The sequence below is a fragment of the Helicoverpa armigera genome, chromosome 31 (genome assembly GCF_030705265.1).
Source record: "Helicoverpa armigera isolate CAAS_96S chromosome 31, ASM3070526v1, whole genome shotgun sequence".
Taxonomy (NCBI): Eukaryota; Metazoa; Arthropoda; class Insecta; order Lepidoptera; family Noctuidae; genus Helicoverpa; species Helicoverpa armigera.
Genome location: NC_087150.1, coordinates 2,883,548 through 2,897,623, shown reverse-complemented (window position 1 = coordinate 2,897,623; position 14,076 = coordinate 2,883,548). Strand labels below are relative to the sequence as shown.

Sequence of the window (14,076 nt, the reverse complement as noted above, 5' to 3'; positions counted from 1 at the left end):
TAAAAAACTTACACAATAAACCTTAGAAAGTAACTTAAAGTACGTCTTCTAGTAGAACCAAACTGACTTATCGAGTCAATTACTATTAATAATCACTTTTAAAGCAAATACATTTGGAATAGTTGAGTGCTGCTTTACTGGGAGACTTCCATTAATTGTGGGGCGTCTGAAACAATACAAATTATTATTAAAAAAAAAAACATTCTAAAATCAAGTTTATGATAAAAGTGAATTACGCCTGATTATGGTTTGTAGTTTCTACACAATAGAAGAATGTATTAATTGTAGAAATTAGCTTTTATAGGTTAGCGTTATAGGTTTAAGCATGATTTATGTTTTAATTTTCGCATGCCTATTCATCATCTGCCTAGCCTTTTCCCAACTATGTTGGGGTCGGCTTCCAGTCTAACCGGATGCAGCTGAGTACCAGGGTTTTACAAGGAGCGACTGCCTATCTGACCTCCTCAACCCAGTTACCTGGGCAACCCGATACCCCTTGGTAAGACTGGTTGTCAGACTTTCTGGCTTCTGACTACCCGTAACGACTACCAAAGATGTTCAAATGGCAGCCGGGACCTACAGTTTATCGTGCCATCCGAAACACGGAAGAACTCATTATGACAAGATGGTCACCCATCCACGGACCGACCGCGCCAAGCGTTGCTTAACCTTATGATCGATCGATCCGCGCGGCTTTGACTTAGCCACGAGCTCTTCTATTCGCATGCCTACTGAAGGCGAGAAATGTTAAGTAACTTTTATTGTTTTTACCACCTTTTGTGTTAACCATATCTCGGCGAATAAATATTTTCATTTCATTTCAACAGTTTATAGTTTGAACTAAAAATGTAAAAAGTTAAAACTTATTGTATCTGTATTCTTCCAAGTGAATGTATTTTTTCTCAAAAAACCCAAAATCTACTTAGATTCCAAGGAAAACGAAAGGATGACGGATATTTGAAGTTCAATCATTTGGTTGCAATATTTCGGCTAGTGACAGTAGACACAAATGTATCTATTATATGACGTAGCATCAGAAATGGGTTTTCTTAAGTCTAAAATATTGTTTTTGACCAATACAAACAGACTAGTAAAGTAATATTTTTATGAAGTTCTTTGGTATTTTCTACCAATCTACTAAATAATATATTGAACTAGCAACACTAACCTCCAGAGCCGTCATTAAACATGAATTCGTCCTGATACTCCTTAAGGAACTGCTCCGAGCGATGCTCGTCCAAGAACAGAGAGTAGACTTTCTTCACGTCTTCCATGCTCACCTGTGACAAGAAAAGATTACAACTTTTTATTGTAGTTTTCTTAAAACACACAAAAACATTACAATTAACAAAATAGCCCGAGTCAATTTAGGGTAGGTACTTTCTAAGTATATCTTGGACACTAATGACTGTGTTTTGGAAGGCACCTGGAACTGTAGGTCCCGGCTGTCATTGAACATCCTTGGCAGTCATTACAGGTAGTCAGAAGCCAGTAAGTCTGACACCAGTCTAATCAAGAGGCATTGGGTTGCTCGGATAACTGGGTTGAGGTGGTCAGATAGGCAGTCGCTCCTTGTGGCACACTGGTACTCAGCTGCATCCGGTTAGACTGGAAGCCGACACCAACATAGTTGGGAAGAGGCTAGGGAGATGATGATGGTTTTTTTTTGCCTTCACAGTGCCTATTGTAAATAATATAAAGTATTAACAAACCTCAGTAGCCTTCCTGCGTTTAGCGACAAGCGAGGCAGTAGTAATAAGTTGTATGGCGTATCGGAGCGAAGTTTCAGTCGCTACTCGAGTCAGTACCGTTAGCGCGTCACTCGACATCTGACAGTCCTCCTCTTCGCATCTGGGAAAGTGTGAAAGTATGTAAAAATGGTCAAGTGTGAATGGTCAATGAAGGGTCCAGTTTAGAAGTTTTAGGAAGTTATTTTATAAGCACAATTTTTTATAATCATCGGCACGAATCTTGAGCGCTGACCTTCACCTGCGCAGTAGTGATTTGTTGGGTCCCTTTTGTGGTATGAAGTGAGGCGCGGGGGCTAAAGCGGTGATTGGCCCGCAGTGCATCGCGTCATAGCCGTCACTCGGGAGTGGATCTTTGCTAATAAATCACTTCTGCGCAGATGTAGGTCAGAGCTCAAGATTCGTGCCGATAACTATACTTATATTGTAAGGGAGTAAGTATGCTAATAGAGAATTGAGGTTGAGAAAGTCAGATAGGGCAGTCGCTCCTTGTAAAGCACTGGTTCTCAGCTTTCCGGTTTTACTGGAAGCCGACCCCAACATAGTTGGGAAAAAGGCTCGGAGGATGATGAGTATACGAAAAAATTATAATAAGAAAGTTGCCCAGATAATTTTTAAATTAAAAAACGGCAAATTGCGAGTCGGACTCGTGAACGTAGGTTGCGTACAGTTTTCTATAGAACCGAAGAAAATATGTAAGTACGTTTGTTTTATAAGAGGCCCAAAAAAAAAAATTATTAAATTCTAGTAACATGAAAATTTTGTCAATCAACTTTCTGTCATGATTCTAGTATATAATAGGGTCCCATTTTACCCTTTGGAAACGGAACTTTAAAAAAAGCAAAAATATTTATTTGGTGTACGGGAGACTACTAAAATTTCCATTTTGATGGCTATGTCTGTCTGTTTGTGCTACCAAACTCCAAAAAACCTAAAAAAACTGTATTTTTTATATTAAAAATAACCAACATACCTGATATTCAGAATCTCCCTTAACTCTTGATGGGAATACGGCGAAGTAGGCACGATGATCATTCTATCGAGCAAATCCAGCGGTATTCCGTGCGGGGAACGGTAATTAGTGCCGCGGATGCGCGTAATACCGCGGTTAGTCGCCATGATGACGACGGGCGCGGTGTCCGACTCTAACGCGCGGTTTAGGTACGAGAAGCACTCTATGTCCAACATGTGAGCCTGCCAATGGAAGAAAAGTAATTTATAGAACCTTTTTACAACAAAAAAACCGACTCCCAAAACACTGAAAAGCAAAAAAAAAAACAATTTTTTGGTGCCAGCCTAGACTTTCTAACTATATATTAGACACCAATGGCTGAAAAAAGGGTGAAGGAAAACATCTTGAGGAAACCTGGACTATAAAGTCTGAAATCACCAACCCGCATTGAGCAAGCGTGGTGATTAACGCTCAATCCTTCTCCGTGTGAGAGGAGGCCGCAGCCCAGCAGTGGGACGATACAAAGGCTGTAACAGTAATACATAGACTGACCTCGTCTATGAATAGTACTCCGGGTATCATCTCGGATTTGCCCTCCTCACGCCATTCCGCCACACGGCTGTTGATCTGCTCGCGGATCTCAGATTTTATCTCTCCCGTATCACCTGTAAAGATGAACAAAATACTTAATATAGTTCTCGATAAAAAGAGTTATTTACATTACTCTTAAGTCCAGAACGGCTGAACTGATTTGGATGAATATTTGTGGGGAGATATTTAGAAGCATCCAAGTATGATAAATAGTTCTGTCGGTATAGATGTGGTAAAATTATCATATAATACCTGGCTGCCGCAGAAAGTATTATTGGGTTGCCCCTGTAACTGGGTTGAGGAGGTCAAATAAGCAGTCGCTCCATGTGGCACATTAGTCCTCAGCTGCATCCGGATAGACTGGAAGCCGACTCCAACATAGTTGGGAAAAGGCTCGGGAGATGATGATGGTGACTTACCAGAGAAAAGTGCGAGGAACCCATGAGTCCTGGAGTTGATGACATCTATCTCATGTAGAGTCACCGTGTGTACCACTTCCTTGCGTTTCTGTAGCTCGCCTTCTGGACATTGCACGAAACGGGCTTGTTGGCCTGCGAATATATTGAAATAATATTATTTTGCATGTTTTTTTAAATATATTTTTCATAGAATCATCATCCTCCGAGCCTTTTTCCCAAACTACGTTGGGGTCGGCTTCCAGTCTAACCGGATGTAGCTGAGTACCAGTGCTTTACAAGGAGCGACTGCCCTATCTGACCCCCTCAACCCAGTTACCTGGGCAACCCAATACCCCTTGGTTAGACTGGTGTCAGACTTACTGGCTTCTGACTACCCGTAACGACTGCCAAGGATGTTCAATGACAGCCGGGACCTACAGTTTAACGTGCCATCCGAAACACATTTTTCATAGAATACAATAATGATAATAAAATTAGTAAGAATATTAGACATTTTCTAACTAATATAATTAAATAATAAAGTAACCTAAGTTTTTAACTTTGTACAAAAACAATAAAAATGGATTGTATAATAATAAAATACATTCATTCATTTCTTTGGAAATAAGCTGGCCCTTGTATTTTTTTTTTCTATCACATATTCTTGTCTGTGTTTTTATGTGTACATGAACTATTAAATAAATAAATAAAATTGAAATTAATTAATTCGACTGTTTGTTATATAGGACCTCCTCAAAAGATTTATTTTATTCTAGTTTTCTTTCAGTATTTGTTGTTATACCGGCAACAGAAAATACATCACGTGTGAACATTTCAACTGTCTAGCTATCACATATTATAATATACAGACTGGTAACAGATGGACCAAAAAATCTTAGTAATAGGGGCCTGTTTTACTCTTTGGGTACGGAACTTTATAAATGTGATATAATAATGAATAATAATGGCGTCCACGGCCGATTTCGGACACGGCGGCTGTTCTCATAGATCATCAGCTGCGCAGGACAAATTATAGTGCACGAGCATTTGCGCAGACACAGGTGCACTCACTATTCCTTCACTCTCATAACCCATTACCATCTCATATATATATATAAATGTGATATAAGGTTACATACCAGTAGCATCATAGTCTCTGGCTCGAGCGAAACTCCTGCCCAGCCTGTTGATCTTGCCGGTCGCCTTGTCTATGGTGACCACATCGCCTGCTTGAACCTGTAGCAATATTATATCATTCATATAACAATAAATATATAAAGACTGAAGACAGTTTATGTACAACGGTAAGCTTAACCCAGAATTGGGTTCTCATAGGATAAACTATGTTGGGGTCGGCTTCCAGTCTAACTGGATGCAGCTGAGTACCAGTGTGCCACAAGGAGCGACTGCCTATCTGTTACCCGGGCAACCCGATACCCCTTGGTTAGAATGGTTGTCGGTCTTACTGGCTTCTGACTACCAGTAACGATGTAGGCTACATTTTATCCTGGTACAAGGGTCACGGGTAAAACATCCCCCTACTAATATTATAAATGCGAAAGTAAATCTGTCTGCCTGTATGTTACGCTTTCACGTCTAAACCACTGAACTGATTTTAATAAAATTTCGTACAGAGAGAGAGTTGACCTTGAGAAAGAACATAGGATAGTTTTTATCCCGGACTTTTGAAGAGTTCTCTTAGAAACGCGATATAACCGAACTCTACGCGGATGAAGCCGCAGGCGGAAGGTAGTTATATTATAAAAAGTTCTTTCGCTGTGACACCGGAGAAATTGTAGGAAACGGCTAGTACACATAATAAATAGTTATCAAAATTACATATATTTTTAGGTTTTCAGTGTGTCAGGAGGCCTGAGCCCAGCCAGACCACTACAATATAAAAAAAGGTTGATGATGATGACTTAAAGGTTGCTTTTCTATTAGCTATACTAATTTAGTCATCTATAATAATATAGCTACCTTCTCTTTAAGCAGCGAGTCGCACATCTTAGCCCCCATATCGTAGTTGGTCTCCATATCGGTGGTCTTCAGCGTCAGTCGGCCGACCCGAGCGCCGCCGCCTCCCGCCGCTCTCTCGACTGCCATCTCTACTACTTCGCCTTCGATTATTTCGGATTCTTCTCTGTAAAATGTTAAACAGGAAATATATTAATTAGGTAACACCTAAAACCTATGGGAATACGTTAAAGATTCTTTTAATCAAGTTTGTTAATTAAGACCATTAAAGATTCTTTTAATGGTCATATCGTGTGTGTATTTTTTTTGTGCCCTAAACTACTGAACAGATTTTTAAAATTCTTTCACTATTGGTAAGCTACACTCTTCCTTAGTAACATAGGCTATATTTTATGCTAAACCACGGGAATACAACTATTATACAATACTAGCTTCCGTCAGCGGCTTCGCCCGCGTGGTGTGCCTATGTGTTAATCCAGGGTATCACCCGTCTATATACCAAACTTCAATCAAATCGGCTCAGCCGTTTTTGCATGATTGAATTTCAAACATACATCCATACCTTCTCACAAACTTTCACATTTATAATACAAGTAGGATACAGTGTGACGTTTCATAGGAGCCTGCAAAGGCCTATTTGAAATAAAAACATTTGATTTTGACTTTATGTAAAAAAGACATTACAATAAAAAAAATGCCAACTATCGGTCACAGCGGCTGTTCTCATACAAAGTGATCAGCCACTTGTGCAGGACATATTATAGTTTGTGCACATTTGCTTGGACTGCGGTGCACTCTCTATTCCTTCACTCTCACAGCGCGATGGGACGACAATCTGACACCACCGGAGAGAGATCAGGTTGGTTTTAATTTAGATGGATACTGTTACTTACTTTATTCTGACACCAATGGACTTCCTGATGGCTTGAGTCAAAGCTTCAGTCTTGCTCATCTCCAAAGAGAATATTTCCGAACCTGGGGAGAGACAAATTTTTTGTATAATAGATGTTTTATCTGTGTGTGTTTACATATGTAGATGTACATATATCTGTCTTTGTGTGTAAGCATGGGAGCGTTCAGTAGTGGATGAGCCACAGAGTCATACAAGAAAATAGTGCATGTATTTACATTATATACAACACAAATAAGGTTCAACAACTTTTGTATATGTAGATTAAAATTATCTGTAACTGTGTAAAAGTTGAACAGATCTACACAAATAAGTGAATAGGTTTTCAGGGACCTCAATTATTTTTCAACAACATTTGAACTGAATCATAAATATGAATATTACATCTTGGTAATGATGGTATAAAAAAATATTTTTTTGTAACCAGTCTAATAGAACTTACCCGCCATGCTTGTGAATGGAGTATCAGGCCCCAAGGCTTGTGCAAGACCCATGGCAATAGCAGTCTTGCCGGTACCGGGCTGGCCAGCCAGCAATACCGCTCTGCCTGCAATTTTACCTAGAAAGACAAATGTTATATGATTAATATTGTGTTTTCACTACATAGTATAAAACAGAGTCATTTTCTCTGTCCCTTAAATGTCAGCTTAAATCTTGAAAGAACGATATTTTTATAGATAGAGTGATTAAAGACGAAGGTTTGTATGTATAATAACATACATTAAATAGTAGAGTATTGTACCTGTGTAAAGTCTAAGGTTGCTAGTAATTCATAGAGAAAAGTAGCTCCCATGTCATGAGATTGAAACTGCTAGAAGTTAGAAATACTATGAAAGCAACTGTGAGCTTAGATATGTAAATTTTGTTAGGGCTTAAGTTGCAATCAATTGAACAGAATCAGATGAAAGTTGAATGAAATGCGATGTATAAGCATAACAAAGACTAAAAGTTTCTTCAACAGACAATTTGAAAAATTCTTTCAATTTTAGATAGCCCATTTATCAAGGAAGGCTATAGTCTACTTTTCATCTACTAGATACAGGCTGTAACTCTCTCAGGAATCATGTGAAACTGCTTACAGAAACTTAATTTGATCATACAAGCTACCCGTTGCCATAGCAACGAGTCAACTCACTAATTACCTTCTCGAATCATCTGTAGGACGACTCCAGCGGCCTTCCTCGCCATCTTCTGGCCAACCATGCCTTGAGACACGGCTCTTGGCTCCAAGGAGTCATCTAGACCCAATCCTCGTATATGAGAGTGAGCTCCAATGCGTTCGATGCGTGTAATGGAACGCACCTCTTGAACTTGGGAGTGTGCTATCGACTATAAAGAGAAAAAGAGTTTTAGGTAAGTTTCATCATCTCTCGAGTCTTTTCCCAACTATGTTGGGGTCGGCTTCCAGTCTAACCGGATGCAGATGAGTACCAGAAAGCCACAAGGAACGACTGCCTATCTGACCTCCTCAACCCAGTCGAAATTCCATCTTTGAAATGATAAAAAACATGAATTTCAAAAGTGAGGTTAAGTTTCAGTACCGGCTTGATAATCAAAACATGCTTTTTGAAAGTCTGTTTTAAGAAATTTTCGTGGTACTTACAGCCATTTTTAAGGTCTAAACTTGTGGTTTATTCACTGATATTATAAGTAGAATGTGATAAAACAAAAAACGCGTTCTCGGTCGCTACCCAAACAAGAATGCTGTTGTTATGACATTGACAGAATCGATCAAACGACAGCTTTGAATAAAAATAAAATTCGTTTGGAAATGTAAACTAGTATGATATAATGTAAAGAAATCCAAGCATGTCATAAACAGTAGGTCCCGGCTGTCATTTGAACATTTTTGGCAGTCGTTAGGAGTAGTCAAAAGCCAGACATCCAGGTCTAACCAAGGAGCATTGGGTTGCACGTGTAAATGGGTTGAGGAGAGGAGGTCAGATAGGCAGTCGCTCCTTGTATAACACTGGTACTCAGCTGTATCCGGTTAGACTGGAAGCTGACCCAAACTTAGTTGGGAAAAGACTTGGCAGACGATGATGATGCCGTCTAAAATTACAATGCGGCTAAAAATTATTGTAGGTACACAATAAAATCATAATAAATACATATTATAATATTCAAATGAATTATAATTTTAAGTGGTATTTTATGAAACGTATTTGTGTAAAAAGTATTATCAGTGCCAAATACAAAAGTTACAGCCTGCTAGAAATGAAGTGTTCGGGAATTCGGGTATATCGCATATCGCCAAGTTTAAATTCGTCCATTTGTAAACAAGGTCTTATTTTATCCGATACAGCAGGTTCCTTAAACGCGCAATAATTTATGAACCGCACTGACCTTTTGCAAAATTAATGGTTTTTGCTCTGTAAAGGTGGTTAGGTAAATAATTTATTCTGCGTACGTAAATTAGATTGCGGACTCTCCCTGGTTTAAGGCTCGAGCAGACCGGATGCGTATGCGTAACCACGCGCGTAGTCACGCGCGTAGTTACGGCGTAACCATGAGTTGTAATGTATGGAAATGTATGAGACAGGCCACACCGCTTGCGTAACGTAGACACGCGCGTCGTTACGCAAGCGGTGGTCTCATAACGCCGCGATAACGCATCCATACTAAAAACCTATTTGGAGAAAATATATTTTAAGTTGCTAAGAAACACAGTTTTGTCAGTTTTTCTTAATTCCGAACGACATCTCATCATCCATCTGCCTAGCCTTTTCCCTACTATGTCGGGGTCTTACTACCTCGTTGGTCTAGCTGTCGCAAGTGCGACTGCTGCGATTGGGGTCCCGGGTCGGGCCGAAAACGTTTTGTGAGTTTTATAAACTTTCACAAAGCAGTTGTGAAGGCCCCTAGTCTGGAAGTTGGTGATAGATTCATCCGTGCCATCAAAAAGCACGTTAATGTCTTTCCTGGGCCTGATCTCTTTCCGGTGGTGTCGGATTACCGTCCCATCGCGCTATGAGAGATATGAAGGAATACTGAGTGCACCTGTGTCTGCGCAAATGCTCGTGCACTATAATATGTCCTGCGCAGCTGGCTGATCTCCTTAAATGAGAACAGCCGCCGTGGTGGAAATCGGCCTTGGACGTATTATGTTGGGGTCTGATTCCAGTCTAACCGGATTTTTGTAAAAAACATTTTTAGGTAGGTACTTTGCTGCGAGTACACAGCTAGCATGTGTTCGTGCACGGCGATTGCAGTTTCGCAGACGTTTAGAAATGTTACTGTTTGCTAGAGCGAGTACACCACGAGATACATACGTGTGCCGCGGAGGGCAACCGGTATTTTTTATCGAGGGTTGAAAATGTTGTAAATCCTCAGTACACACTTAACAGGATTTACAGGATCTCTGTAAGACGGGGTCATGGAGAAAGAAATGTCTTGCGGAGATGTCGTAACGAAAAATCTCCAAAGAAAGTGGCCTCCCCAAAATGCATGTGTTCGGGGGACGAGGAACGTTACTGGCTCCACCCGAATACGCCTTTTGTCATCCTCCGAGTCTTTTTTTACCAACTATGTTGGGGTCGGCTTCGGGCTTTCAGTCTAACTGGATAATACCTTCTTTTGTAAAACTAAAAATCTTCGTCAGATGTGTCAAATAACCCAAACGCCTGGTTAATTCACTCGGAACGGAGTAGTTTGGTCACGTAAACAGTACGTTTGACCTAGAAGAAGGCGCCTGACCTATCTGACTTATGACACCTCCGTTCATTTTTCCTTCCTCCGTGTTCGGGGTGAATATGGGTTAAGCTTGATACATCATCTATGGTCCTGTTAAAGTCCTTGATCCATAGGTTTCAACAAAATTCAGGCAGTAGGCTTAATGCACGGAGAGCTGCGGGATTGTTCGCGCGAGTTACCGCGGCGCTGGTACATAAAAGGCCTACGACGGAACACGACGGTTTTTAGTCAGTAAGAGTCTGACACTCCCTCACCGCTGCTAACCCACAGCGGGTCAGCCATTTGATGATTTTTGACGTCGTTAAAAAAAATGCATGGAGAACAAATGACTAGCGGGGGTGCCTTAACTCGGGCTGCGGGAGTGTTTCGTCCGAGTTACCGCGGCTCTGGTACACATAAAAGGCCCACGAAGGAATATGATGGGTTTTAGTCAGTAAGAGTCTGACATTACCTCACACTGCACCTACAACGGGAGGAGTCGTTTGATGATTTCCCATCACACTAAAAAGGTGCCTTAACTCAAAATCTCCTAACGGCCGTTCCCAATATACTATCTGGTAATTTGCTTACTAGAGAAAGATATAAGGTCATTTGACATTAGGCACATACATGTAATGTCATTATGTCCATCTCTAAGTGGTAGTAGGTACCTAAGCAAATCAGTTGGAATATTGGGACTGACCGTAAGAAAGTAGCGCGCCAAAATGCGAGAGTGCGAGAGACGAGGAACGTTATTGTCTTCAACTTTATACATATCGACGGGTAAAAGGCAAAAGGGGTCAAGCACCACAGATCATATTGTTCAGGAGAGTAAAAAGAAAGTTTTAAAAAATAATATCTCTTTATTGCTTTATTGAATCACATCACAATCTTCAGAAAAGTTTACTAAAATACAATGTTCTTTAATAATTTAACATCAAAATAAGCCTGAGATCAATAGTTTCAAAGATAGATGTCGCTTGACCCCAGGTTTTAACCATGTTTATCGCTTTCGCGAGGGGTCAATCACCAATATTTAATGTTGGAATATTTCGATTTTGGCCTAAGCTCCAGGCGCTGGCGCGCACTGAGTGGATCAAATGCAACCTAATGAAAATAAAATTATTTAAAAAAGGGGCCAAGCGCCAATTATGTTTAGTTGACCATTTTTACTATTGGTGTAAGCGACGTTATAGTCAGCGGCGGCCCTAGCCATTGCGAGGCTACGTGCGGCAGGTCTATGCGAGGCCCTTTGTCCTACCTGAAAAGTCTGTGTTGCGGGCCAGGAGTTATTTTCTTGTTAATAAAAGGACTTACAAGCGGCGCTACCTTCTAGGTTCGGCTAAGTGGAAAATAAAGCACCCGCGAGCGAAGCGAGCGCAAAAGATTTTTGAGCTTTGGGTCACTAAAGCACCTAAAGTTGCATAGTAAACAATAGTGCAAGATGAGGTCGCGAGCGCAGCGAGCGCGAAAATTTTTGATTTTCGGGACATAAAAGTACTCTAATCGTGTTAGAATGAACGGTACCGACAAGTGAACAGCAGCGAGCGAGAAAATTTTTCAGTTTTGGGACATAAAAGTACTCTAATCTTGTTAGAATGAATGGTACCGACAAGTGAACAGCCGCGAGCGTAGCGAGCGCGAAAATTTTTCAGTTTTGGGACATAAAAGTACTCTAATCATGTTAGAACGAAGTGTACTGACAAGTGAACAGCCGCGAGCGTAGCGAGCGCGAATTTTTTTTAATTGTTTGTTTACGGAGTCTCAAATTAAACTCGTAATTAAGCACAAATAAAAAGAATCCGTGACTTGATCGAGAGCCAGTTTTTGTTACTTTGGTGTTCCAACTTTTTGTTAAATTGAGAACTCAAAAAGTAAACGCAGAATGAATTAGAAAAAAAGAAAAATGCATATTTTTTTGGACCAGATATATATTTTTTAATTATAATTTTATATATTAGTGTGGGTTGTAGCGCGAGGCCCCCCCAAGCGCGAGGCCCTGTGCGAAGGCACAGTTCGCACACCCCTAGGGCCGCCACTGGTTATAGTTATTAAACAAGTAAAAGAAAAATGGATACAAACGACATATTTACTTCTAATATTGTTTTTAAAATTATGCCAAATGACAAGGCGATACAAAAACGTAATACACAAAATGGTCCTTCAACCAAGCAAGGTAAAGTTGGTGTCGCTTGAGCACTTTTGGCAAGTATCGATTTGGCACTTCAGTACAAATAATTGGGTGGATGACTAGGTCAAAAATAAATTACGTTGTCATATTCATTTAGTGAAGCATCTAAAAATAATGTCACTTCCATTTATCGTTTTGATGGAATAATTGATTAATTTTTTTTATTGATAATATAAGCTAAATAAGAATCCAGTTTGATGTGAAAATTCTGTGACGTCATAAGTTGCGCTTTCATACATATTGCAAAGAAAGTGACAGTTTTTGACAGTTAAATAAAAGTAATGAATTTGACTCGTTGGAAACTACCGTATTCTTTGGTGCAAGTGACTTTTTTTCATGCTAGGAAAACGATACTACGACCATTCGAAAGAGAAAAAATAGTGGAGTTGGGGTCAATAAAAAAGTTAAAATCGCAAAATGTGGCGCTTGACCCCTTTTGCCTTTTTTACCGTCGAATTATGCCTTCTGCCAAAAAACCATTGACAGGCAGGCAAAACAGCACTCTTTGAACGTCCGAAATGTACAAAAGACAGCCCCCAAAACGCCCACCCTTCACCACTTCCTAAGTGTTTTTGTTGGGAAAAAGTGGCGCAACAAACTCCCCAGCGGGACAACAAAGAACCCGAACGCCTCGTTAGTTCACTCGTAACTGATCGTATTGGTCATGCCCACGAATTTGAACTACAAGAGTTACCGCGGCGCTGGTACATAAAAGGCCTACAAAGGAACATGACGGTTTTTAGTCAGTAAGAGTCTGACACTCCCTCACCGCTGCTAACCCACAGCGGGAAGGGTCATTTGATGATTTTTGACGTCGTCAAAAAAAAAGGCCTGACTTACCTTCAATAAGGCTTCTCCGGTAATCATCCTTACTCCTTGGTTTGATGAATAAACAATGTTTTCAAATCTTCAGTCTTGTCTCTTCACACGATTTCTAGATATTTCCGACGCGCCTATTATTTATGAAAAGCTTAATTCGTATACAATTTATAATGTACTATCCATCTATTTTTACTTCTACCTATACTAATCTATAATTACATAAAAAATAATGCCACTTTTCGTTGCAATTTTATAACTCAAGAACGATCTCGCCTATACCTAGGTACAAAGGCTTTGTTCGGACTATTTAGTAAATGATTTATAATGTGAAGTTTGCACAAAATTGGTCAAACGGTTCTTCATTTATATCACATATTTTCATATCTAAGCACGTATCGCTGGCCACTAGTAATATTATAAAGAGAAAAACAAAACAAAATCGGTTTGTAATGGTATAACCTCAAAAGTACCGAATCGATCTTAACCAGATGTCACTGGCTGAAAGCTACACTCTTCCCGAGTAACACAGGCTATATTTTATCCCTTTACGAGTATTATTTCCCGCAAAACACAGTTTTACACAAAACCGCTAGTACTATCATCTATATATAAAAACTAACGCCACTTCATTTGTGATTTTATAACGCAAAGAACCGGCTCACTCGCAAAACAAATGTTTAGGCTTTATTTTTACTGTTTAGTACCTTAGATAGTTTATTTATTCGAATTTTATACAAGCAACTAGTAGAAGTATAAAATTAGATGGATAGTAAGAGAAACAGCCTAATATTAGTAAGTAATAGCCATGAAATAAT

General features: G+C 39.8%; 1 protein-coding gene across 2 annotated transcripts; it reads right to left on the bottom strand.

Annotated features, from left to right (window-relative positions):
• LOC110378635 (ruvB-like 2) lies at positions 1 to 13,414 on the bottom strand. Of its 2 annotated transcripts, none has more exons than XM_064043231.1 (12): positions 13,280 to 13,414; positions 7,719 to 7,905; positions 7,019 to 7,135; positions 6,560 to 6,641; positions 5,670 to 5,832; positions 4,829 to 4,925; positions 3,711 to 3,842; positions 3,253 to 3,365; positions 2,722 to 2,942; positions 1,713 to 1,851; positions 1,169 to 1,280; positions 1 to 166 (listed from the first exon to the last, which is right to left on the bottom strand). In XM_064043231.1, exons 1-12 carry the CDS (start codon positions 13,304 to 13,306, stop codon positions 135 to 137), a joined length of 1,422 nt encoding a protein of 473 aa, XP_063899301.1. In that variant the 5' UTR covers positions 13,307 to 13,414; the 3' UTR covers positions 1 to 134. The 2 variants fall into 2 exon arrangements, with proteins under 2 accessions (XP_063899301.1, XP_063899302.1); XM_064043232.1 differs by lacking the exon at positions 13,280 to 13,414 and adding an exon at positions 8,180 to 8,315.
• Positions 13,415 to 14,076: the final 662 nt, after the last annotated feature.

Bases quoted from the DNA above. Each gene is read 5' to 3' on its own strand.
- LOC110378635 (XM_064043231.1), bottom strand. From the start codon at position 13,306: ATGATTACCGGAGAAGCCTTATTGAAG. The intron at 3,843-4,828 runs GTATGTAACCTT...ATATATTCGCAG, and splicing joins CAGAGACTATGATGCTACTG to GCCAACAAGCCCGTTTCGTG. The intron at 1,281-1,712 runs GTTTGTTAATAC...TTCTTGTCACAG, and splicing joins AACGCAGGAAGGCTACTGAG to GTGAGCATGGAAGACGTGAA.